The 25,609-nt window shown below is 34.3% G+C and overlaps 1 protein-coding gene across 2 annotated transcripts; it reads left to right on the top strand.

Moving 5' to 3' along the window:
* Window positions 1–8,380: 8,380 nt before the first annotated feature.
* On the top strand, window positions 8,381–21,553 carry LOC129887383 (uncharacterized). 2 transcript variants are annotated; one of them, XR_008766336.1, is made up of 2 exons: window positions 8,381–8,581; window positions 10,683–10,961. XR_008766336.1 is itself a non-coding variant. In XM_055962462.1 (2 exons), exons 1-2 carry the CDS (start codon window positions 8,511–8,513, stop codon window positions 21,385–21,387), a joined length of 426 nt encoding a protein of 141 aa, XP_055818437.1. In that variant the 5' UTR covers window positions 8,381–8,510; the 3' UTR covers window positions 21,388–21,553. The 2 variants fall into 2 exon arrangements, 1 of the variants encoding a protein (XP_055818437.1); XM_055962462.1 differs by lacking the exon at window positions 10,683–10,961 and adding an exon at window positions 21,033–21,553.
* Window positions 21,554–25,609: the final 4,056 nt, after the last annotated feature.

Genomic DNA, 25,609 nt, shown 5'->3' with positions numbered 1-25,609 from the left:
ACCTATATTGTGTGTTACACGTCATCGTAACCCAAAATTTATTTAGGATTTATTGGTAAGACGCCAAATAATTGAAATTGGTGTGCTCCAATAATCGGTAGGTGACCATTTGAATTTCAGACTGATAATATTAAGGTGTGTTATTTTTAAAAAAAAATTGGGTAGTCATCTTTTTATTTTGGACAGCCACATTTTCATTTTTTTATATTATTAATTTAAAATATATCACATCTTTTTTCAAAAAAAGTCAGTTTCCTTAAAACTAAGGATCATTTATAACTCTCTCATAACCATTTAGTTCACAAGAAAAACTAGTTCCTTATAGCTAAAAGCAGAAGTGACATCATTTTATATTTATACTCTTGTACAAGCTAAAGAAATTTGTTTAAGAAAATTGACGCACTTGTTGATCCACGATTTGAATTGTGATAGGGTTGTTTAAGTGCTAAAAATCCAAGTTTGTGAAATAACTTGTATTTGTACACTTGTTATAGGTTGCTATACTTGAAAGTCTATTTTGGTACCTTAGTTACCTTCTTGTCATTTTATATTGTTGGTATCTTTTGAGACTTGCAAGACACTTGTTTAACTCGCCCACTTATACGAATAGCTCGATCACTTGGCACTTTTGTTGGGACTTTGTCCTTCTTGTGGTTGTTACCTTGTCATTATCGGCATGCCTCTTGATTCGGATATTTTGCTATCTTGATTCTGGATTTTTTATTCATCTTAAGTATGGAAGTTGTTCATTTTAAGTATGAACTAAAAAATCATTTTTAATATGATTCTTGGTTATCTTGATTATTGAATTGTGACCCTTCTTGATATGGGGCTTCGGTCCTTCTTGATACTTGATTATGTTTGGTGTGACGGCATGACGTACATATTATAAAGATGGTTCTATGAGTTCTTGAAACATAAGTCTTTAAGAGCCTATTTGGGTGGGCTTAAAAAAAGTAACTTTTATGTAGGAAGTACTTTTAGAACTTTAAAGTGCTGAGTTATTTTTATAAATAAGCAGTTGAGTGTTTGGATAAAAGTGCTTATGCCGAAGAAATGAGGAGAATAATGTAAATTTTAGAGTTAAAAGAATAAAAAGGGTAGTTTGGAAATTTACTTAAAATATAAGAAATATAAAAGTAATTTTCATAGTCAAAGAAAATGGTTTTAATCACTTAGAAAATAAAAGTTAGAAATTCTAACTTTTTATTTTTGGCTGACATTAAGAACTTTATGGCTTAAAGTTAGCATTAGTCAAACACCACAATAAGCTAAAAAGGGCTTATAAGTTGGTTTGACCAACTTGTAAGCCCATTCAAACGGGCTCTAAATATCAAACTTGATACTCTTGATAAATTTGTTCACTTGATTTATTTATTATGTTTCAATTGTGCTTCCCATGACTTCAGAAAAGTAATTGAAGAATCTAAAGGCTTCAAACTTGTAGTTTTTGCACCACTAACCTTTATGCTTAGCACTAGTTGTTTCATGGTAGAAAATGTGTGAGGAGATGCTTGAAGCTGGCCATTGGAAATAGAGTTTTGGGGAGCTTCAAGAAAGATCACATTGCATATAGGCATCCATATTTTGTATTAGTCTTGGGACATGTATATGATCAATGGGTTGTACATGTATATGTAATTTTGAAGGCTAGTTTGATCATGACACTATGGTTTGTAACTTAAATTTGATGACATATTTTGTTGTTTTGGGATGTGTAAATCCAAGTCTTGTAGTGTAGTAAATTTATTATTTGATTTGGAATGTTGTATGAAGCATGAACCAGTTTATAACTTTGATACTCGTAAGTTTGGTAATAATTTATAATGTGAGTTGTAGTGGTATGGAATGATACATGGAAATTCCGTAAGGTATTTTCTTAAATTATTTTGAAAAGTTATTCCGACATAAATTGAAATTTTCAAATGGCAAAATTTTATACCTTTAACACTTTTAAATGGGCCTAATTTTACTACTAGATTATGATTAAATATGTCTTACGTTAACCTTCTTATAAATTTCGTAAGTATTATATAAGTTTTCTTTTAAAAAGTGGCATCCTCCAAGAGGGTTGCTACAAGTGTTGTATAAAGCAAATTCATCCTGATAATAATATCAAAATCTTGAAAAGATATTTCAATCAAATCAGTAGGGAAGATTAGATTTTGAATCATGAAGGGACAAGCTCGGTAAGCTCAATTACAAACAACTTGATAACTCAAGGAACTTTTAACATCATAGTTAAGCCTCACAGATTTCACATTTTCAGGAAGGACAAGTGATGAACAAATATATGAATATGTAGAACCAGGATTAAATAGTATATGTACAAGCTAAATAAGTGAAATTTACCGACAACCACGTCTTGTCCATCTTGATCATCCATCTGCCTCATAGCATAAGCTCATGCAGTAGTGGATTGTAGGTCAAAGCATGTGACTTTTAAAGATCCTACATTTTTAGACATCATTATACAAGTTGAAAGATCATTGACATATAGTATTATTTTTGTGACATTGGCAAGAAAGATGATTCGTCAAGATTGTGGTGCATATCTTGCTCATATAGTTGATACACGTTTGGAGGGTCCTTTTATTAAGACATACCTACTGTGTGTGATTTTTCAATAATCTCCCTAGAAAGAGAAGTTGAATTTCCGATCGAACTTATTTCTGGATCTACCTCTATTTCTACACTTCTTGTAGAATGGATCCAGCAGAATTAAGGGAATTGAAAATTCAGTGTCAAGAACGTCTTGAGAAAGGTTTTATCCATCCAAGTGTTTCTCCTTGGGGAGCCCCTTTGTTATTTTTAAAGAATAAAGATGGCACTGTTAGGCTTTGTATTGACTATAAACAGTTGTACAAAATAACAATCAAGAATACATATCCACTGCCAAGAATCCATGATTTGTTTGAGCAAGTGAAGGGTGCTAAATTATTCTCAAATTTTGATTTGAGGTTCGAATATCACCAACTGCGCATTAGAGAGAAAGATGTCCCTAAAACTGCTTTTAAAATTCGATATGGTCATTATAAGTTTTTGGTGATGCCATCCTGATTAACTAATGCTCCTGCAATATTCATGGATATAATGAATCTAGTAATTAAACCTTATCTTGATCAATTTGTGAGGTCTTTATAGATGATATTTTAATATATATCAAGAGTAGTGAAGATCATGATAAACATCTTCAAATTATTTTACAAATTTTGGAGAAAAAATTTTATGCTAAACTTTTCAAGTGTGAATTTTGGCTTAATGAAGTGGCTTTGTTGGGACATGTTGTGACAACTGAAGGTTTGAAGGTGGATCCTAGTAAAATTCAAGCAATTGTTGAATGAAAACCTCCCAAAAAACTGACTGAAATAAGAAGGTTCTTGGGCTTGGTAGGATATTACATTAGGTTTGTAAAAGATTTCTTCATTATAGCCTCTCTTTTGACTAAACTCTTGAAGAAGGAAGTAAAGTCTACTTAGAATGACAAATGCTAAGAGAGCTTTGAAACTCTCAAATCCTTATTGACATAAGCTCTTATATTTACTCTACCAATGAAAAGGAAAGAGTACATAATATATAGTGATGCTTCTCATCGTGGTCTTGGATATGTTTTGATGCAAGAAGGGAAAGTTATTTTTTATGCCACTCGGAAATTTAAACTACATGAATCAAATTATCCTACTCATGATCTTGAACTTGCTGTTGTTTACCTTAAAAATATGATGACATTATTTGTATGGAGAAAAATATCATATATTCACTGATCACATGAACTTAAATTATATGGGTACTTAGAAAGAGCTGAACTTAAGATAACATAGATGGCTTGAACTCATCAAATATTATGACTACACGATCAACTATCACCAAGGTAAAGCCAATGTAGTTGTAAATGCCTTAAGTCACAAGTCCTTCTCAAGCTTATCTTTGAGTCCTTTGCCTTTGCTTCTTGAGTTAAGAGCCACGAATGTATGTTTTGCACTTGATTCATATAGTTTGATTGTTGCTAATTTGAAAGTCAAGTCAATATTACTTGAACAATTAAAAAAAGCACAAAAGTTAGATGAGTAACTCGTAAAATTGATCAAAGAAGTTCAAAATGGAGAAAAGCTTGATTTTACATTAAGAAATGATGGTGTCTTGTTTTATCAAAATAGGTTGTGTTCATAATGATGACAAATTGAAGAGAGAAATCTTGAATGAAGCACATACTTCACCATATACAATGCATCCTAGAGGTACGAAGATGTATCAGACCATCAAAGAACATTATTGATGGAATGGTACAAAGAAAGACACTGCGAAATTCATTTCAAAATATTTGATTTGTCAACAAATAAAGGTAGAACATCAAGTTCCTATTAGGTTGCTACAACCCTTATCGATGCCAGAATGAAAATGGGAGAGAGCAAATATGAAATTTATTTCTGTACTTCCTCACACTCAAAGAAATCATGATGAAATATAGGTGATAGTGGATAGACTAACAAAGAGTGCTCACCTCTTGGTAATCAGGATGGATTGCCCACTTGAGAGTTTAGCTGAATTGTACATTAATGATATTGTAAGACTACATGGGATTTTCATTTCTATTATATCAAACAGAGACCTAAGATTTACATCTAGATTTTGGGATAGTTTGCAGTCCTTCGCAAGCTTATCTTTGAGTTCTTTGCCTTTGCAATTCAGCTATTATATCAGACAGAGACCCAAGATTTATATCTAGATTTTGGAATAGCTTGCAGAAAGTCTTAGTTAATAAGTTGAGGTTTATTACTTTGTTCCATCCAAAACAGACTGTCAGTCGCAAAGAGTAATATAAATTTTGGAGAATATGCTTCGAGCTTGTGTTATTAAGTTTAAGGGTAGTTGGGACAAACAATTGGCTTTGATAGAGATCACTTACAGTAATAGCTACCAATCGAGTATTGAAATGCCTCATTATGAAGTCTTATATGAAAAAAAATGTTGAACCCCTTTTTGTTGGAGTAAAGTTGGTGAAAGAAAACTTATTGGTCCTGAAATTGTGCAACAAACGAAAAACAACGTAAAAGTGATCAAGGATCATCTAAAGATTGCTTTGGATAGACAAAAAGTCGTACGCTGATCTTAAAAAGCGTAGTATTGAGCATCAAATTGGCGATAAAGTATTCTTAAAGGTGTCTCCATGGAAAAAAAATATGAAATTTATTCAAAAAGAAAAATTTAGTCCCCGATTTATTGACCTTATGAGATACGTGAAAGAGTTGTACCAGTTGCATATAGATTAACTTTGCTGCCTAAGTTGGATAAGATCCACAATGTATTCCATGTTTATATGCTCAGAAGATAACGTTCTGATCCATCTCATATCCTTCCAGTTGAATCTATTGAGGTTAATCCAAACTTGGCGTATAACGAAGAACCTATCTTAATTCAAGATCGTAAAATAAAGTAGCTTAGAAATAAGAGAATTTCCTTAGTAAAGGTACTTTAGAAGAACCATTCTGGAAAATAAGCCACTTGGGAGCGAGAAGAAGACATGAGGACCCAATATCCACACTTATTCCAAGACTAGCGTAAGGTAAATTTCGAGATGAAATTTCTTAAAAGGGAGAGAGTTGTAACACTACCCATTATTTAACCTAATATTCACACTTCAAGAGAATATTTCTTGATGAGAAGATCAACTCTTACTTCATAATTTATTTACTCAAACTTTGTGACGTAATATAACTTGATTTCCTTAGATGGTGATAGTATTATACAGGATTGTCTAAGAGTAGTTTAGTAAATATCCATGACATTATATATATATATATATATATATATATATATATATATATATATATATATAATATTAGTAAGCAAGGTGTGTTATTTCTTTTTGAAAATTTGAGCAGCCACCTTTTCGTTTTGGACAAACAATTTTGTTATATTATTACTTTAAAGTGTATCACACCTTTTCTCAAAGGAAGTCGATTTCATTAAGGCTAAGGCTCATTTAGAACTCTCTCATAATTATTTAGTTCACAAAAATCACGAGAAAAACTGGTTCCTTATAGTAAAAAATCGTAGACTCACCCTACACTTGAAATTTATACTCTTGTACAAGCTAAAAGAAATTGTTTGAGGAAATTGACACACTTATTGATCCATGATTTGAACTGTCGTAGGGATGTTTATGTGCTAAAAATTCAACTTTGTGTAATAACTTGTACTTTTACTCTTGTTATAGGCTGCTATACTTGAAAGTCTATCTTGGTACCTTGGTTACCTTTTTGTCATTTGTGTTGGCATCTTTTGAGACTTGCAAGACACTTGTTTAACTCACCCACTTGTATGGATTGCTCGATCACTTGGCATTCTTATTGGGACTTTATCTTTTTTGTGGATGTGACTTTATCACTATCGGCATGCCTCATGATTCAGATCTTTTTGCCATCTTGACTCTGAATATTTTGTTCGTTTTAAGTATGGAAGTTATCTATTTTAAGTACGAACTAGAAATCCATTTTTACTATGGTTTTTGGTTCTCTTGATTATTGGGTTTTGACCCTTCTTGATATGGGGCTTCGGTCCTTCTTGATATTTGATTATGTTTGATGTGACGACAAACGTATATATTGGAAGAAACTTGTTATTTAATTTCTTGTAAAGATGGTTCTATGCGTTCTTGAAACTTAGATCTTTAAATATCAAACTTGATACTCTTGATTTATTTATTATCTTTCAATTGTGCAGCCCATGAGTTGATAAAAGTAATTGGAGAATTTAAGGCTTCAAACTTATAATTTTCACACCACTAATCTTTATGCTTAGCGATAGTTGTTTCTATAGTAGGGAATGATTGGGGAGATGCTTGAAGCTGGCCATTGGAGATAGAGTTTTTGAGATCTTTAAGAAAGATCACATTTGCATATAGGCATCTATATTTTGTAGTAGTTTTGAGACATGTATATGATTTATGGGTTGTACATGTATATGTAATTTTGAAGGCTAGTTTGATCATGATACTATAGTTTGTAACTTAAATTTGGTGACATGATTTGTTATTTTGGGATGTTTAAACCCAAGTCTTATAGTGTAGTATTTACTATTTGATTTGAAATATTGTATAAAGCATGAACCAGTTAACTTTGGTACTCGTAAGTTTGGTAATAATTTATAACGTGAGACGTAATGATATGGAATGATACATGGAAATCCTGTATGGAATTCTCTTAAATTATTTTGAGAATTTATTCCACAATAAATTGAAAGTTTTAAATGGAAATATTTTATACCTTTAACACATCCAAATGAGCCTAATCTCACTACTAGATTATGATTAATATGTCTTATGTTAAAACTTCTTATAAATTTTGCAAGTATTATACAAATTTTCTTTTAAGAAGTGGCATCCTCAAGAGGGTCGCTACATTAGATATTAAGATACATATTATTTCTTGAAAATATATTATTTAGTAAACATATATTTTAATTGATATTGTAAAAATAATTGACATATATTTTTCAATTCAATAATATTTTATTTTATTAAATTAATTATAAAAGCTAAAAGTACACATTATGAACACCATGTACAACATGTTTGATCAAAATGATTAATATTCTACGTTGACACTCAATTTTGACCCCCCACAATGTAATTTAATTATTAAGCTTCTTCAATTTTGAATAATTTAAAATAATTATTTTTAAAAAATCCAAAAAGTATTTCCAAGTTATTTTTAAGTATATTTGACATTTTTATAATTTTTAAATGATTTATATAGTTTTATATAATTATTCTTATAATTATAATAATTTTTATTATTATTAGCTTTTATGAATGTTAAAAAATGATCTCAAAATAATTTTAATTTTAGTAATTATTTCGTAAATTAGTAACTTATATTTTTGAATTAATTAGTTTATAACTAGGTTAATTAAGTTATTTTATTAGAATTAAGAAGCTCGTTAATTAATTAGTGTCGATTCATCTTATTTAACATTTAGCCGATTTCACTAATTAAATTCATTTGGCTAAATTCATAATTCATAGTGGCTAAATTCGTAATTTGTTTGGCTATAATTGAAATCATGTGGTCATTTATTTAAATTGTAATCCTAGCCACATTTTACTCTTTTGTTTCCTCCCAATTTTAACCCATTTCTTTTTCAATTCCCAAACCCATTACCCATAACTTCAATTCCTACACATGTATACAACCTACACTTAACCAACACTTACGTGTACAATTTCCTACAATACAATACATACATATACTACTTTACAACACACAACCACAGCACACCATTACACCAACACATACCCACTAATCCAATTCATTACACGTGCCAACCTATACTACGACCCCAATTACACCCCCCAACCCATTCCCAATTTCCCCACTAATATACTAACATATACTACTAATCAATACAACATTCAGCCCACCACCGTCCACTCCTTTTACATACAAAAGAAAGCCCAATTCTCTTAATTCACAACAACAAAAGATCCCAGCGCATACATACATCTATTGATGCGCGTACCCATACGAGCCTTCTTCTTCCTCAATTTCTCGGACAACATCGCAAATCCGCAGTTCGAATGGTAATATCTTCCATCTCTCAATCGCTGAGATTTTCATAGAGTCCTTATTGTTGACTATGAATTATATTTTCTTGCCTCTAAATCTAATTCGAATAAAAAACTTTCACAATCGAATCCGGATTTTTAGGGGTGTGTTTTCCTCTTATTTGACTTCTCCTTCATCCTTTTCAATTAATCCCTCATCTCCGGCTCAAATGACTAAATTAGGATTCAAAATTTTGGCTATAAATACATGGTATCGATTCTCAAAAAAGGGGAGAAAAAAAGAAAAAGGAAAACTAATAGAGAGATTATTTCTTTTTTAAGGTTGGAATCCCTGTTATTATTAAAAAAATTCACAATTCTTAAGCATTGGTTAATCTCGAAAGACAGCCGGTGTGGAAGTTCATTCTCTTCGCTTGTCGTCTCCGGTTCACCGCCCAAAAAGCTGTAAAATCGTTTTCTTAGCTCTTTGTTTAATTTCTAGTTGTTCCATGTTTTCTGTTTATGTGTTCTTAACTATGCTTCAGTATTCATATGTTACAATCTAATTGTATTGATAAATATTAGCTAGTAATAGTTCTCTCATTCTATCTATATCTATTTGTTATAATCATGAATCGTCTTAGCTTTTTTGGTTCTACACCTGTTGCTTACCTGAATTCATTTGTAAAAATTATTGTTCATCTTGGTTAATTTTTTTAATGTTATCCTTGTTGTTACAAATAACAAGCATATCGGTTTTTCATGTCAATTTCTTCACTGTTTTTAGTCTAATCATGCGGCTTCGTGGTCCCTCATCCCGAATCTGCTCATTTGAATGTTATTGGATATATTTTCCTTTGGATGTATTATGTTCATGTTTTCCCAAGCATCAGATGCTTGGTTGTTGTTTACTGTTAGCTTCGTCTTTGATAGACTTGAGGGTCTTAAAATTGATTGTTATAATATTTGGATGTGAGACATTAATCTTGTAGGCTAAGTCTCTGATTAGAATTTTCAGCATAAATGTCTAAATGGAATGTATATCTTATTTTGGGTATTTTGATTGTCTCTTTGGCATAGCCTAAATAAGTTGGTTAGAATTGTTGATAAAATTGTTCACACGGGGGTAATCTGGTTTGCTTGGCGCTGCTTTATAGTATAAATTTGAAAGTCACAATCTTTTTAACCTCTTCTTGTTGCCTGCTATATCGTAAAAATCCATAGCTTGTCGTTTATTTCACCTTGTCTGACCATAATCTCGTTATGAATAAAGTTTAAATTTCAGATCGTAGCTTGTTAAGTTCATGGTTGTTTAAATCTTAATATTCATCTAAGTTCTCCGTCTCTTCTTAACTTACATCATCTCGTTTCAAGCTCAATTGGTGCTCACTTGGTTGAATCTTCAAATTTTTTCCATTTAATTACTACATCCCTATTCCCTTGTTTTCTCTTGTTAAAAATTATGGAAGCAGTAGTCCAATGTAGCTCATGCCAAATGAATTTGTTTATATGACTGTTGGGTATAATTTCCCTAAGAATGTTATTTTCACCGTGTAGCCTCACAAGGCAAAACATAATTACTAGTCATATTGTGCTCTTTATCTTAGTATATATCTCTCCTAAATGCTCTGTTTCTTATTTTAAAAGTGGTCTGTATGCAGTTAGTACACATTCATCTTTTAATAGTTTAAGATAGTCATAGTATGTTCTAATGCTAATTACTTTTCAGCAAAATGTTAGTTGCAAGCGGCTTTATTATGTCATCTCGTGTTCCCTTTTGTTAAGATAGCAGAATTAGGAGTTTCATGCTTATTTAATTTTAAATGAGATCCTACAGTGAATATGTTGGATTATTTGTTAAATTTTAAGTTTGTTTCTCTGTTGAATAAGTTCAGTTATCATTTGTTGTTATGGCCATAGTTTTGGATGGTTTATCATGAGTTTAATTCTTTTCCTCGTTTCTGTCACATGTGATTCCATCTGAGTTCATTTTGGATCCCCCTTGCATATCTTCGAGTCTCGAGTCAATCCCATCGAAACACTGGAAAACTAATGGACAGATCAAAAGAAAGCTAAAATACAAGAAATAGAGCCAATATGTAGGATGATATACATCAGATTCACGTTTGATATGCAGGTTATATGACAAGTGTACGGTGGTGGTATACATAGTAATACAGGGGCGAAAATGTGCCAAAAGCCCAAGTTATGCCGCAATTATCTTCTTATTAGAAATTAGAATAGGATTGAGGAATGGGCCCATGGCCTAACAGTTTGAATTTGGGCAAGAAGCCTAAATATATTATTTGGCCTATTTAATTATTTATTTTTGTGATTGAATATTTGTTAACTCTAACTTTAATTTTTAGATTAATCTAATTAAATTTCCTAAAAGAGGAATTAATTTATTTTTATAAGGTTGCATTTTAAATTTTTATTGACTCTTGTCTTTATTTATTTAAGTATTTGGGTCAAAATCTTTTATTTGTTTCAAAACAAAATTAAAAAATCAAGTTATTATCTTTTTTTTAGATAATATGCAAGTGTTCTCCCTTCATTATATTTTAGTCAAATCTTAATCACTCCTATAATTTGCTTAAAATATATTGAGTTTGTTTTATTTTTTTTCTTCAAATAATTTTAATTTTTTCTCCCTTTACTTGATCGCTTTGGTAAATTATATTTTTTTCTAAATTATTTTATGTATTTTAAGTTAATATTTTTTTTAAATAATTCAAATGTCTTCATTATTTTCAATTAATAATTTTAATTAATATTTTTTCAAAGTTAGTCAAATAATTTATATCGTTGGATAACCGCATGTTAGCGGACACTTTGAGTGCTAACACCTTCTCAAAGTGGAATTATGAACTTCTTACCAATTTTCTCTAAATTTTTAAGACTTAATCCATTAAAGTCTTTTAAATTAAGTTTTTTTATTTTTTTTTAAAAAGTAAGTGACGACTCTTTCAAAAAAATATTTTTTTCTCTAAAAAATTAAAATCAATTTTAAACCGTCTTTTTCTGACATAACAGAAATGACAACTTTGCTGAAAATTTAATCAAGTTCTAACCATTAGATTTGTTTTACTTAATTGACTAACTATTTGTGAATGTAATAATTAGTATTTTTTTTATTTGCGTTTTATGTGTTTAAATTTCGAGTATTAAATTGTCATTGCATGTATAACATCTTATTCGCCACTTGGCCTTTTATTTTCTTACTTAAATGACGGTTATTTGGGTTGCAGCCGGTGAATTCAAAATGTTTCTAGGGAGTACCTTGGCGAAATGAGTTGGCCACTAGATGGTCAACGATCGCTAACTTCCCCCAACCCGAGTTGTTCGCTTGGATCACTGGTATACTTTAAAATAAAGCTCACTCTTAGTCAACCTAGCGTAGAGTGAAGTCAAATTTCTTTATTTAGCACATTGTATTAAGTTGACTCAACACCCAAGACATATTGAGCTCATTAGAAAGACCACCCTGAGTCTAAAAGGCCCATGAGCTAATTGGATGCTCATGCTTATATGTTTAACTTGAAGAATGTATACGCTGTTGGGCAAATTGTTGTGCCTATGGATTTGCGGGTTGTTTTTCTAATCCTTTGTGTGTTTTATAGATGGCTAAAAGATTTTTGAGTTTTGGCATGGTTACCAAGACTCCCGATCTCCTCCGCATTTGGTGGGACAACCTTGGCCCTTATCTGTAGACTCAAATTACGATCCATCTAGGGAATCTCCTGTCAATCATGCGACTCCAAACATGGCTCGAGTTTGTTGAGGTCATTACTTGATTTTTGGATAGCGAAAGAATGGTCTTTCGATTCAGGAATGTTAAAATGACACCAACTATCGAAAAAAATCAGGATTGCCTAGAAACTATTTGAATGTGTAATAAACGAAAGCATAATCCTGATCATTATATTTTGATACCGAACAAGCCAACCAACGATGAAATGAAGAATATGCTTCTACTGATAAATGCAGATTGGTTAGACACACCAAACATTTCAGTTATGAAGTTTTTCGAGCGTTGGGGATATCAAAGCTACTATAGGAGGTTTCCCAACGACTTTCATGATCACACCACTTGGAGTAACACTTGAGCTTTGGCATTCTTCATTTATCTTCTGAGAATCATGGTATTTTCCCGGGATAGAGATAATGAAATAGATTCTAGAATTGTTATGAATATGCATGCCATTTTTCATGGCGTCTGTGGGCAAAATCAAAAGAAGAAGCATTTCAATTTGGTTCCTGTCATTCTAGTTGATATCTATCGATCCTTAAGTCAATGCAAAAATGGACTTCAGTTTTTCCAAAGATGTAACCTTTTGGTTCAATGGTGGATTTCCAAGCATCTGGCTAAAGAGTCAGCAGAGGGTCCACAAGCTTTGGAAAAGCAGGACGGAACGGATGATATTTATCACCATGAATTCAGTTTAAGGCTCTCAAACTTCAAGATTCAAAAAATGAGAGAAGGATGGGCTAAAGTTCTTTATGTGAGTAGTGATAGTTGAAAATAGATTTGGCAGGATTTGAAAGGAGTTGAATGCCAAATAATAAGTCATGATAATCGACCTACGTAAGCTATCGATTTGAATGTCTTACATCATTAAGCTACTTGAGTACATGTCAAGCTTGAGTAGCAAAGATCAAGTAGGTTCTCAAGGCGAGACTATATTACGAACCTACGAAAAAGAGTAAGTAGGTGATGCACCTACTTGGCATGAGTAGGTGATGAACCTACTAAGATGGACCCCACCAAGACACGTGGCAGCCGTGAGGTGGGTGCATGGATGAGGTGGACGTGTAGGGGCTGGACATGTGTCACCCTTAGGGGCTGACATGTGTCACTTCCAAAGGTGGTGTATATAAGGATAAATTAATGACTAAGGGTTCATTTCCTTATCTTCGACTTTGAAAATTCTTGAGAGAAAGAAGGAGAGAGCTACAACCATAGCTGCAGCAAGGTAAGGCCTCAAATTTTGATCCGTAAATTAATTATCTAAGGTATTCTTTGATCAAGAAAAGGTGATTAACAATGTAAATTAATTATTGGGACAGCAAGAAAGTCCAATGTGAAGCCATCAACTTTCAGCCAAGTTAAGAAGCGAAGTTGCTAAGGTAGGGTTTCTTCTTTTCAAATTGAAGTTAATGGTGTTGTAATGGAAAGATTACTTGTATTAAGTAAGGTTGGAGGTAATGAAATTACACAGTTATTGTTGACGTTGTAAATGGACAGAATTGAAGTTGTTCTAGTTGGATTAAAGTTTGATTAGTGTTGTCATTATGATGGTATTGTATTTGAAGGTAATTCGTGTATGTTGAAGGGCTGAAAATATAGTCATGAATGAGTAGAAGTGCTGCTATTCGCAAGCACGTTATGCTCCTTTCCGTGTGGTTGTAATTTTACGAAATAAAGATCGAAAATCGTATTTTGATGTCGTGGTTTTGAATGGGCTGTTTGGAACTTGTATTGAATAATTTTGAAGTAATTTTATTGTATATGGATGGAGGTGGTTGTTGTTGGTATGGCTGTGCTAATCGTAGGTTATTTGAAAGTTCGGATAGGGCGAGTTATAAGAGAAATGCTGCCTGATTTCCGTTAACTTCTTAACTAATCAATATACTAGTCGAGAAGTGTGAACGAGGAAATGATTCCTATGGGTAACTGGTTGTAGATTTAGAAGCTGGAAAGTTGAAGTTTATTCATAATAGTGTTACTTTCGTGTTAAATAGGTTAAAGGGGTAACGAAGCAAGCTTGGTTGCGGTTGATCTGTAACAAGTATGTAAAGCTATCCCTCTTTTCTCTTGGCATGTCTTAGACATAAGTGATATATGATATGAGCTTTGGGGGTAATTCCATTCATAAAGCTTCGAGTATGATTCATGACTCTTATCCAATTCTTGATGTTAGAACTCCTACAATAATTGAGTTATTGCCTCTCAAGTCTTCTATATGATGGAAAGTAGTAAGTATGTAAAGTTATCCCTCCTTTCTTTTGGCATGTCTTAGATATAAGTAAGGAATGATATATATATGAAGTTTGGGGTAATTCCATTCATAAGCTTTGAGTGTGCTTCATGATCCTTATTCACTTCTTGATATTACAATTCTCAAGTGATTGAGCCTCCCCCTCCAATTTTTGGTACGTTGGATAATAGTCGATATATACCCATTTCTATTCTTAGGGACTCTATGGTAATTAGTGTTCGGACTTCTATAAGATGTTTCATACTATAGTGACATATGACTATGATTCTTGAGGCTCTTTGACATACTTTAGGATGATATTCGAGGGATGTCTAATATGTTTTCGTGTTTTACATGCATGTATATGTATTATATTATATATAGATCAGTTCGTACATTCCTCGGCACAAACATGTTATATTATATATATAGATCAGGCCGTACGTTCCTCGGCACTATTATATTATATATGGATTGGGCTGTACGTTCCTCGCCACTAATATGTTATATATATGGATTGGGCTAGACGTTCCTCAACACTATTTTTATTATGTATGGATCGGGCTGTACGTTCCACAGCACTAACAGTTATACTATAGTCTATGCCTACCATACACCGTAAAAGTAAATTCAGTTATATAGAGTTATGCAAATATTATCACATGTTGTCCACAGATGCATTCAATTATTGAGACTTTTTCATGATTCATTTATACTTAATGTTCTTACGCTTTATATACTCAGTACGTATTTTGTGCTGACCCCCTCTCTTCGAGGGGCTGCATTTCATGCCCGCAGGTACAAACACGCATTTTGGAGATCCGCCAGCTTAGATTTCCACTTAGCGATTTTAGGAGTGCTTCATAGTGCTGGAGCCTAGATTTTTGGTACTGATCTTTTGATGTATATATTCATTTATTCAGGGGTACGACGGGGGCCCTGTCCCGCCATATGATACCGTTAACACTCTTAGAGGTCTGTAGACATGTGTGTGGGTTGTGTGTATATGTATTCGGTTGTGTCCATATGACTTATGTTTTGGGACGTTCCCATTCGTAGTACCGTCCTTGTCAGATCGTGTGTATGTCTATAACGGGACGACCCCACGCGCTATAACAGCCTCGTTGGCTTATGTACTATGTTACCTATTGATAAGTTATGATTCCTTGGGAGACAGGTTATAAAGTATGCGTGGTTTACTTATAGTTAGCAGGAGTCTATGCGAGTGTCAAGCTTGGACACTAGTCATGACCTACGGGGTTAGGTCGTGACATTCAAGGTCCCATTTCGATCCTTGTGGGAATTAGGGGAATGCGACCTTATAGTCCAAATAGAGTAAAGTGACAGTTTGGGAGTAAGCAATCGTACCCAAGCGAAGGCGCACTGACCAATATGTCTTCGATTATAACGGTCGCGATATAATGCCCCATAATAAAGAAATCCTCAAAAAGTGGGTCGATCATATTTATTTAAAAGAAAGCATAGTTGAAAATAAATATGAAGCTGGGTACCACAAAGAATGCAAGGCATGGTTAACAACGGATTTGCAAGGTAGACTCAATTTGGGACTGCATGAGGGTCCTCAAATCGAAGATGTTCAGGTAAGGCTTCAAATGCAGGCCCACCTTTTCCAACAAGAGTTTCAACACTAGGAACAAGAGTTTCTACGTAGGTAAAAAGAGTTCCACCAAAGAGAGTACGAGATCCAAAGAGCTTTGAGTTTCGTAACACAAGAGCTAGCCAATTCGAGAGTATCTCTAGCACAGTTGGACTTAAACTTGGGCGATCAACTGCTAGCCTCAAGCAATTTTCAATACCTGATAGAGCCTTGTTGACTGAGCCTTACTTGTTGGTCAACAAGTACATTATTCAAGAAGAGATGGAGAAAATAAGAGGAGGAGCATGGACTTCCACGTTTTAGCTTATTATTTCCCTTGTGTGAGATTGAATTTGTTTGTATTTGCGTTTCCCTACCACTCTGTCTTGTAATGTCTTGTTTACTTATGAATTTTTTTTTTGGGGGGCAATGGAATGTTTTCAAATGGTGTGATACATCCTTCAAATCGTTAGGCCTACCACTGGCACAAAAGGATTAGATATCTGTTTAGGACACGCAATAACTGTTTATTTGATATATATTATAACTATTTGTGTGAACGTGTTACTTTACTTGAAAACATTCTAGCCCACTCCTTTTTAATTTTTTCTCTCTCTAGAAGTCCCTAAAATATCAAGTCATTATCAAAAGTGCGTCCAAATACTGATTATGTCTGTAGTTTCCTAACTAAATCCACACTTACTGTCAAATCCTAAATCTTTGAACTTCACTTTCGAATCTTAATCTTACTCTTTCTTCTTAAAAAAGGGTTGATTTGTCATCTCAAGTTGAAAAAGAGTTTCAAGCTAGTCGAACCATATAGGTCCTGACATCTCCTTCGTGAGATACGTAGGCAGCTTCTCAAGGTTTGCCTTTATCCTTTAAAAGCTTAATTTCCTCCCTTCATATCTTACAATAAAATACCAATTTCATATCAATAGATGTCGAGATACAACTGTGAAAGACACAATAAGATCTTGGCTCAATGCAAATCATTTTTCTTAATACATTAAATCCTAAACATAATTGGCAAATTCCTGTCTATTTTGTCATTTTTCAATACTCATGGGTTATCTTGTCTTCAAATAAAGCAACTCTTATGTGTTTATCTTTTTTGTATGATATTTTGGATTATCTGTTATGAATATAGACTGACATGTTTGCCTTTTGAGTTATTTTCTTTAAAAGTAATTATAATTGATCTGTGTTGAAATCAAACTGGTCACCATCATTACTTCACAAGATCTAAAGCAATCATACCACCCTTCTCTGACCATTCTTCGAAAAAAAAGCATAGGCAAAATGACTAGTACCCGTGAAGAAACAGGAATATTGGACGTGACCATCAAAAATTCAAAACTTATCAAAAATCGGAGATATGCAAGAAGAGCTACAATAGACCAAGGATCTAGCCAAACTAGCTATTGTATCGAATGCACCTCCTCTCAACACTAGAAGAATTCCACCTCATTTTCCATCGCTCAACTCTCCATTATCCAACTACTTCCCTACCCATACCACAGGATCCATCACTTCCAACACTCCTACCATTGATTTAACCGTGTCCAATGCTCCCTATGCCAGCACTTCTTAACAGACACCACCCCCGCTAAATCAGAATCAAATACCCAACAATAGTTACTCCTAAAACATCACACTAATTTTCCAAATACCGCCATCAGTTTTTGATAACCCACATGTTTTGCCTAGCCAACCTGTACACCCTTCTGTAACATTTCAAACTCCACTAGATTATGCAATCCCTGAGCCATATGCCAGCCTTTCTGTGCAGCTAAAACTAGATCACTATGAAGAAAGGAGAGAAAATGAAAGTTGAAAGAAGAAAAGCACGAGCAAGAAATGAGCGCTATGAATGATGCAATCTCCAAGCAGTAAAGAGTGTTCAATCTTTGAAGAAAATCACAGGACTTGACCATGAGGACCTTTGCATACACCCTGACTTGGAGATACCTAAAGGTTACAAAATTCCAAAGTTTGACACCTTCAATGGCGTTAGGAATCCCATGGCCCACCTCCGAGCTTATTGTGATAAGCTTGTGGGTATTGGAAAACATGATACATTGATCATGAGGTTGTTTAGTAGGAGACTAAGTGGAGAGACGTTAGAATGGTTCACTTCTCAGAAAATGCGTCAGTGGTTAACATGAGGGGCCTTGGCTAAAGATTTTTTATAAAGATTTTAATTTAATGTCGAAACTGTCACTGACAGATACTATTTGGATAGGATCAAGAAAAAAATGACGGAGAATTATCGTGAGTATGCATACCCTGGAGAAAAGAAGCCGCCAAGGTACAACCTATGATGGCTCAAAGTGAAATAATCACTGTTTTCATTCAAGCTCAAGAACTTGAATATTATGAAAGGATGTTGCTCATGATGGGACAAAAGTTGTATGAATTGATCAAGATGGGAGAAACCATAGAGGATGGTCTTATGTCTGGAAAGGTTACGAGTCTTACTTCTTTGCAAGCCACCAACAAAGCCTCATCGTATGTTGCCATAGGATTTCCTAAGAAAAAGAAAGAAGATGTGTCTGTTGTGTCTTTTAGCCCGAGACCAAGAGCACAAAGATATTTTGGGTATAGTTCTGCCATTGGGAACTCCAACCAATTCTTTTCCCCAAGCAATTACCCACTATTTCCACAAACTCCAATTCTAGTCTACTATGCTCAACCAAACTATCAAGTATCCCAACCTATCTACCAAAATCATCCACCAGCATACCAAAATATACAACCAAATCACCAAGCCAATGCACTAGTTTACCAAAATCCTGGACAAAATAACCAAAATACCAATAACCTACCTCGCCCTAACCTGGAAAAAAAGCCTCCCCAAGTCTTCACTTCTTTTCCAGAAACAGTACCCAACTCCCCAATTCTTTGAGCGTCTAAAAGCAGTAGAAATGATTCAGCTAATAAAAGCAAAGCTAATAAATCCTACAACGAGGTTGTTTTGAGTGTGTGCCTACCATTCTCGAGGAGCGGTACATGATATAGAAAGATGTATCAACCTGAAAAATAAGATTCAAGACTTGATTGACTACCAAGTTATCACTCTCCAAACTCCTTCCCCTAATGTGAATCGTAATGTATTTCTTGATCATGGGGGAGCAACCATAAACATGATCGAAAGAGAAGAAGATTGGCTCAACTACAAGATCATAAGTAGAAAAGATGTCAATTCACTCATACCAATAGTGACCCATAAAGGCTTGTCCAGAGTTTGTGGTGATAACTGCGCCTCATCAAGCATTTGCTCGGGCAGCAGAAGAAAGCCATGTCTAGCCCAAAGAAAAGTTTGTTGTGGAAATGGCTATAGTTCAAGGAATGACGCATTCTGAAAGATGTTATATTTCGGAGGAGATGACTCAGGTAACGCAAAGGAAAGAGAACCAAAAGAGGCTAATCACAGAAGGTGAAGCTGAAGAGTTTTGGCGAAGAATGCAATCCAAGGAATACTCTATTGTCAAGCATTTGGAAAATACCCTAGTTCAAATTTCTATTTGGGCTCTCTTAATCAGTTTCGAGTACCATCGACAAACATTGTTGAAGGTACTTGATGAAGCGTATGTACCAATGGGAATAAGTGGTGAGAATCTGGCCAGCATGGTGAGTTGTGTCACTAGAAGTCACCAAATTACTTTTCGAGAAGAAGAATTGCCACTTGAAGGAGTGATGCACAACCAAGCCATGTATATCACTGTCAAATATAGGGGTAAGTTTATGGCTTGAGTGTTAATTGATAATGGCCCGAGACTTAATATTTGCCCATTATCAACCCTCACTCAACTAGATTATGACGCAGGAAAAATCCATCGAAATCGCATGAATGTAAGAGCGTTTAATGGTGCACAAAAAGAGACCATAGGAAAAGTAGACTTGTGCATCCAAATGGGGTGTCCGGAATTTGTCACTGAGTTCCGGGTAATGGGTATAGCCACAAGCTACAACTTGTTGCTAGGAAGACCATGGATACATGCGGCCGGGGCAGTTTCATCCACATTGCATCAACTATTGAAATTTATTTGGGAGGACCATGAGATTGTCATTCAGGGTGAAGGAAGTGACCTTAGTTACCCTGACTCCTCTATTTCTTTTATTAAAGCATCTCCTAAATGTATTGATTTTCATATGATAGAGATAATGAATATTGATGATGAAGATACAATACATCAAGTACCAATGCCACCAATGTACAAAAGGCTTGCCATAACTATGTTAATAAATGGGTTTGAACCTGGGCGTGGGTTAGGAAAGAACTTGGATGGAATATCTGAACCTCTTCCAATCAAATCCAACAATTTCTACTTTGACATCAGTTATATCCCAATAGAGGAAGAATTGTTTGAAGCTGATACAAGGAAGAAGCATGATCATGATATACCAAACCCTATTCCAGGTTTGTACCAGTCACTTTTTACCAAAGCTTTAGAGCCTGAAATTGATGATCTAGTGGAAGGGATATGAAGATTGTTTGATGAAGAAGATTGCACCGCAATCTTGGATGAGTACACCACGACATCATTCATTCGAGATGTTGGATCCAAAGAGAAGCTGCAAAATTGGATATCCATTCCACTCATGGTCCATTGAATGGCTCGGTAGACAAAAATAAGATTTGGAACTTTTATTTTTAAAAAATCGGTGTTGTTCGAACGAGGCCTAAATCCACCATTTATGTCACTTTATTTTTTTTATCATAATGTTTAAAAAAGGAAATGACTCGCATTAACTTGAGGCATGACCAAAGTTTGTATGACCTTTTGAAAATCAATAAAGCCTCGTTTATTTTAAATTGATGAATCTTATTTTTCTTAATGGATTAACATATTATATATATTCAAACTCTTGCTATCTAATATGATTGATTGGTTCTTATTTTCAGTAAAACTAAATCTAAACCTGCTAATGCCATGACATGTCACGAGCACGGTGAGCCTAGTAAGATCGATGAAGAAGAATGTGAAGAATATGATAAGGAAACTATGATGCCTAAACACATCATAGAGGACTTGAAGGAACTTCAGAATGATAGAAAAACCAAACTGGATGAGATAGAGATAGTAAACTTAGAAGATGACGAATTAGTTAGAGAAACTCAAGTCAGTGTTTATTTGATGGAAGAAGAAAAAGAAGATTTGATCAAACTATTCAAACAATACATTAATGTGTTTGCATGGGCTTATGATGATATGCCTATCCTGATCTTTCCATCTTTCTTTGGTACTGGACAATATTAGCCATCCGGATGGATATTTAGTTACTTCGACGACTTTTGATTGATCTGCTTAGTTACTTCTTTTATCCTTAAACTCAGATCTAGTTTGAACTTTCTAGTTTTCTGCTTTATTGGGTAAGACCCTGGATAAATAGGCAGCTTATGAGAAACAACATCTGTGCTCAATCACATGGATTATTGGGATCTTAATAAAGCTAGCCCTTAAGATAATTTACCTTTGCCAAATATCCACATACTCATTGATAATTCTGCAAAGCATGAGCTTCAATCTTTTGTGGATTGTTTTGCGGGATACCATCAGATTTTGATGGATGAAGAAGATGAAAAAGAAACAGCTTTCCTAACACCTTGGGGAGTCTACCATTATCGAGTTATGCCGTTCGGCCTCAAGAATGTTGATGCCACGTACATGAGGGCTATGACCACCATTTTTCATGATATGATCCACAAAGATATCAAAGTACATGCGGACGATGTCATCATAAAATCCCGTGAGAGTTCATATCACCTGACACATTTGAAGAAATTTTTTGATAAATTATAAAGGTATGAGCTAAAGTTAAACCCAGTCAAATGCGCATTTGGAGTATGACAATGAATGAGCTTACCTTGGCAAAGAAAATCCTTCGAGACAGTTATTTTTGGATGACTATGGAACATGATTGTTGCAGATTTATACAAAAATGTCATAAGTGTCAAGTACATAGTGATTTGATCCGAGTCTCCCCTCACAAACTCAATGATATGGGCTCTCCTTGGCCATTTGTAGCCTAGAGAATGGATGTCATTGGTCCAATAGAGCCAATCACCTCTAACGGACATAGATTCATTTTGGTTGCCATTGATTACTTCACCAAGTAGGTGGAAACAACTTCCGGTAAGTCTGTTACGAAGAAGGTCGTAGCTGATTTCGTCCGTAACAACTTGATATGCCATTTTGGAATACCAGATTCCATTATCACAGACAATGGTGCAAACCTCAACAGTCATTTGATGAAAGAGATATGTGATCAATTCAAGATTACCCACCAAAATTCAACTACTTATCTCCCTCAAATGAATGGAGTCGTAAAAGATGCAAAAACATTAAAAAGATCTTGAGAAAGATGATCGACAATCACAGAGATTGGCACGAGATGTTACCATATGCTTTGCTAGGATACCATACAACCGTCAGAATGTCAATCAGAGCCAGTCTATACTTGCTAGTTTATGGAACAGAGGTCGTAATACCAACCGAGGTTGAAATACCTTCGTTGAGGATTATCTAAGAAGATGAATTGAGTAATGCCGATTGGGTACTCAATCGGATTAAACACTTAGCCTTGATTGATGAAAAAAGGATGAGCGTTCTCTGCCATGATCAATTATATGAACGGAGAATGATTCATGCTTTCAACAAGCGAGTAAGGCCCCAAACATTTAAAGAAGGAAAATTGGTCCTCAAACGCATTTCCCCCATCAAGATGAGTACAAGGGAAAATTTGCATCAAATTGGCAAGGATCATACATGGCTCAAAAAGTGTTGTCCGTAGGTGCCCTGATTTTGTCAGAAATGGATGGCCAAGAGTGGCCGAAACCAATAAACTCAGAGCTGTCAAAAGATACTATGTGTGAGGATTTAGAGTTTTCTTTTATCTCTTTCCTTGTAATTATGTCATTTGTTTGTAATCATTTCTATGCTTGTTTGTTTTAAATAATTCTTTTCTTCGTAAGAACTACGTATGACCTAAATTCTCAAAAATGAGATATGTAGGCAACCTATGTCGGCCTCGATGATTTTCTTATTAAAATTTCCTATTTATCATTTACCTCCCGAGAGGAAAACTAAATTTGACTTGATTTTTTCTTCAACGGGTAATGTAGGAGCCACAACGGCTCAATCATATCTCTTGAAAGTTTTCTATTTATAATAGAAACTAGGATAGAATTTTTTGGGGGGACTCAAAAATTTCAAAGCAGATCTTTCTATAGAAAAGTCAAGACTGAAGGTGCATAAAAAATGTAATTTTTTAGAAGGTCTCAAAAATTCTACAAATCTCCTATCAATAGTTTGAGATTCACCAACAAATCTAACTGGGATAGAAAGTTTTAAGGATAAACTCAAAAATTTCATCAAAACAAGATTAGAAATTTGAAGTTAACTTTAAATGATCTCCATCATCAACAGATGATCTTAGCCAACTTCAGAAGTTCAAAGCTAACTTCATATGATCCCCTGCATTATTAGAAGTTCAAAGTCAACCTCAATAATCTTTAACACCGTCAGAGTTCAGAGTTAACTACAAAACTTTCCAGCTATGTCAGGATTTTCTAACTTTAACTCTCAAGGATCCTCAGAATTCTCCTAACTAGCCACCCGACATGCTTAAAGCTTTGAACCAAGGACGTTCATTTAAGCTATGTGTGACATTACATTTGGCAGTGACATTTTCCAAATTACTTTTTAAAAACTTATCTTTCTTAAAAGTTTTTCATATATCAAATATTTTGCATAAATATATTTTTGTCTTATATCTATCAAAAAGTGGGGGATTAGAACAAGCAATTGAAGATAGCAAGACAAGGAGCAAACAATCGGAGAAATCAACACAGATCGGTTCATTTAAAACTAATAAATTCTCTGTGGATGCAGGTTTATAAGGATGACAAAGTATCCATATCCTTCCATTCAGCACATACGAGGAAGTCAAAAGAATAAAGAGATTTCAAAACTTATAATTTTATGTTAAAGAAGAAAGTAATTGAGGTTCATTAAACAAAAAAAAGAGAAGAAGAAGTTCAAAATACAAGAAGAAATGCCTTATTCAAATCCCCAAAAAATCATGAGTCACAATAAATATAAAGTGTTCAAAAATGAGGATGATATTCACATACTAATATCGAAGTGATCAGGCGAAAGAGCGACTTTCAAGACATGCAAACATCTATATTGACATCAAATTATATTTTCTAGCATCAAAGACACTTGATGGGCATTCATAAGTCGCATCAAATACCAAATAGGGTTTGAAGTGTAACTAGCCAAAATATCACCTATGATGCCAAAAGTCGATCAATTATCGACATATGAAAGATATCGATCATCATCCTACCAATGGAGCAGCATCATCCTACCAATGTAGCAATAGCACCCTATAGGGAATCATCATCATCCTACCAATGGATCAACATATATCCTACCAAGATATCATCATCGGCCTACCGATAGATCAACATCTATCCTTTCGATGGAACAACATCATGTAAGACACCGTAAGTCGAAAAGATTGAACCAAGGAGAAAAGTCTCAAAATTTCGAATACATCCATGAGAACGAGTCCCTCTACGGCTCATAAAGCTTTCCACGACTCATAAGGTTGGGTCGTAAAGTGACCCTTTGAGCAAAGTTTGATGTTTCCCTCAGGAGAGGTTCTACGACTTGTTAGGATGGGTCGTTCTTAAGATGACGGGTCATAAAAAGCCCTCGTAAACCAATTTCAGAGGCCAAGTTTCAAGGATCTCTCAAGAAAAGATGATGACTTGACAGGGCATCTCTAGGAATTAAGGATGGGTCGTAAAGACCACACGTCACAAAACTTCAGAGACTTAAATTTTATAGGTTTTTGGGACCTGCACGACGAGCCCAAAAGATGGGTCATTTCCTTAAATCGTAAACCCTGCCCATTCCCAAACTTCAGAGACTCTATTTTAAGACCTTTTCTTAGACCTTCAATATGAGTCATTTAGATGACTCGACATTGCCAAGAGACCGGTATAATAGGGTCCATAGGGTCAATTTTCTAGAATTAATAAAGGGTAATTTTATCTTTTCCAAAGTTCGGTTCAATGATCCTAAACACTTTTATGGCCAAGTTCAAAGTCAATAAATACTCTTTTCTTTAAAATCCCTCCTGTTCAATTCAATCTCTCAAAATTTCCAAGGCTAGAGCTCACAAGATCTCTCAAGGTTTCTCTCCTATCTCCAAGCTAGGATTTCCAGATTTTTTTAAAGTTCTTCTTCAATTCCTAGTGAATTCAAGTAAGGTATGTGGGAGTTGATTCACAGACCCTTTTCACCCATGAAGTCCCAAAGATTTCTCAAGTTTTTATTCAATTTACAATTGATTATGAACCCTAGTTTTGATGAATTGCATTGGGTTGAGTTGATTTTATTTTTAGATGTTATCAATGATCTTTATATGCATGTTTTCATATAAATTGCATGATTTCAAGTTGAATCA

Source organism: Solanum dulcamara, chromosome 4, assembly GCF_947179165.1.
Source record: "Solanum dulcamara chromosome 4, daSolDulc1.2, whole genome shotgun sequence".
NCBI lineage: Eukaryota > Viridiplantae > Streptophyta > Magnoliopsida > Solanales > Solanaceae > Solanum > Solanum dulcamara.
The sequence above is the reverse complement of the archived record's forward strand: the minus strand, read 5'-3'. Positions and strand labels throughout refer to the sequence as shown.

What these genes read in the sequence shown, in the direction of transcription:
- LOC129887383 (XM_055962462.1), top strand. Translation starts at nt 8,511, where the DNA reads ATGCGCGTACCCATACGAGCCTTCTTCTTCCTCAATTTCTCGGACAAC. An exon ending in GCAAATCCGCAGTTCGAATG is followed by an intron (nt 8,582 to 21,032) that starts GTAATATCTTCC and finishes TCTTATTTTCAG; the next exon opens with TAAAACTAAATCTAAACCTG.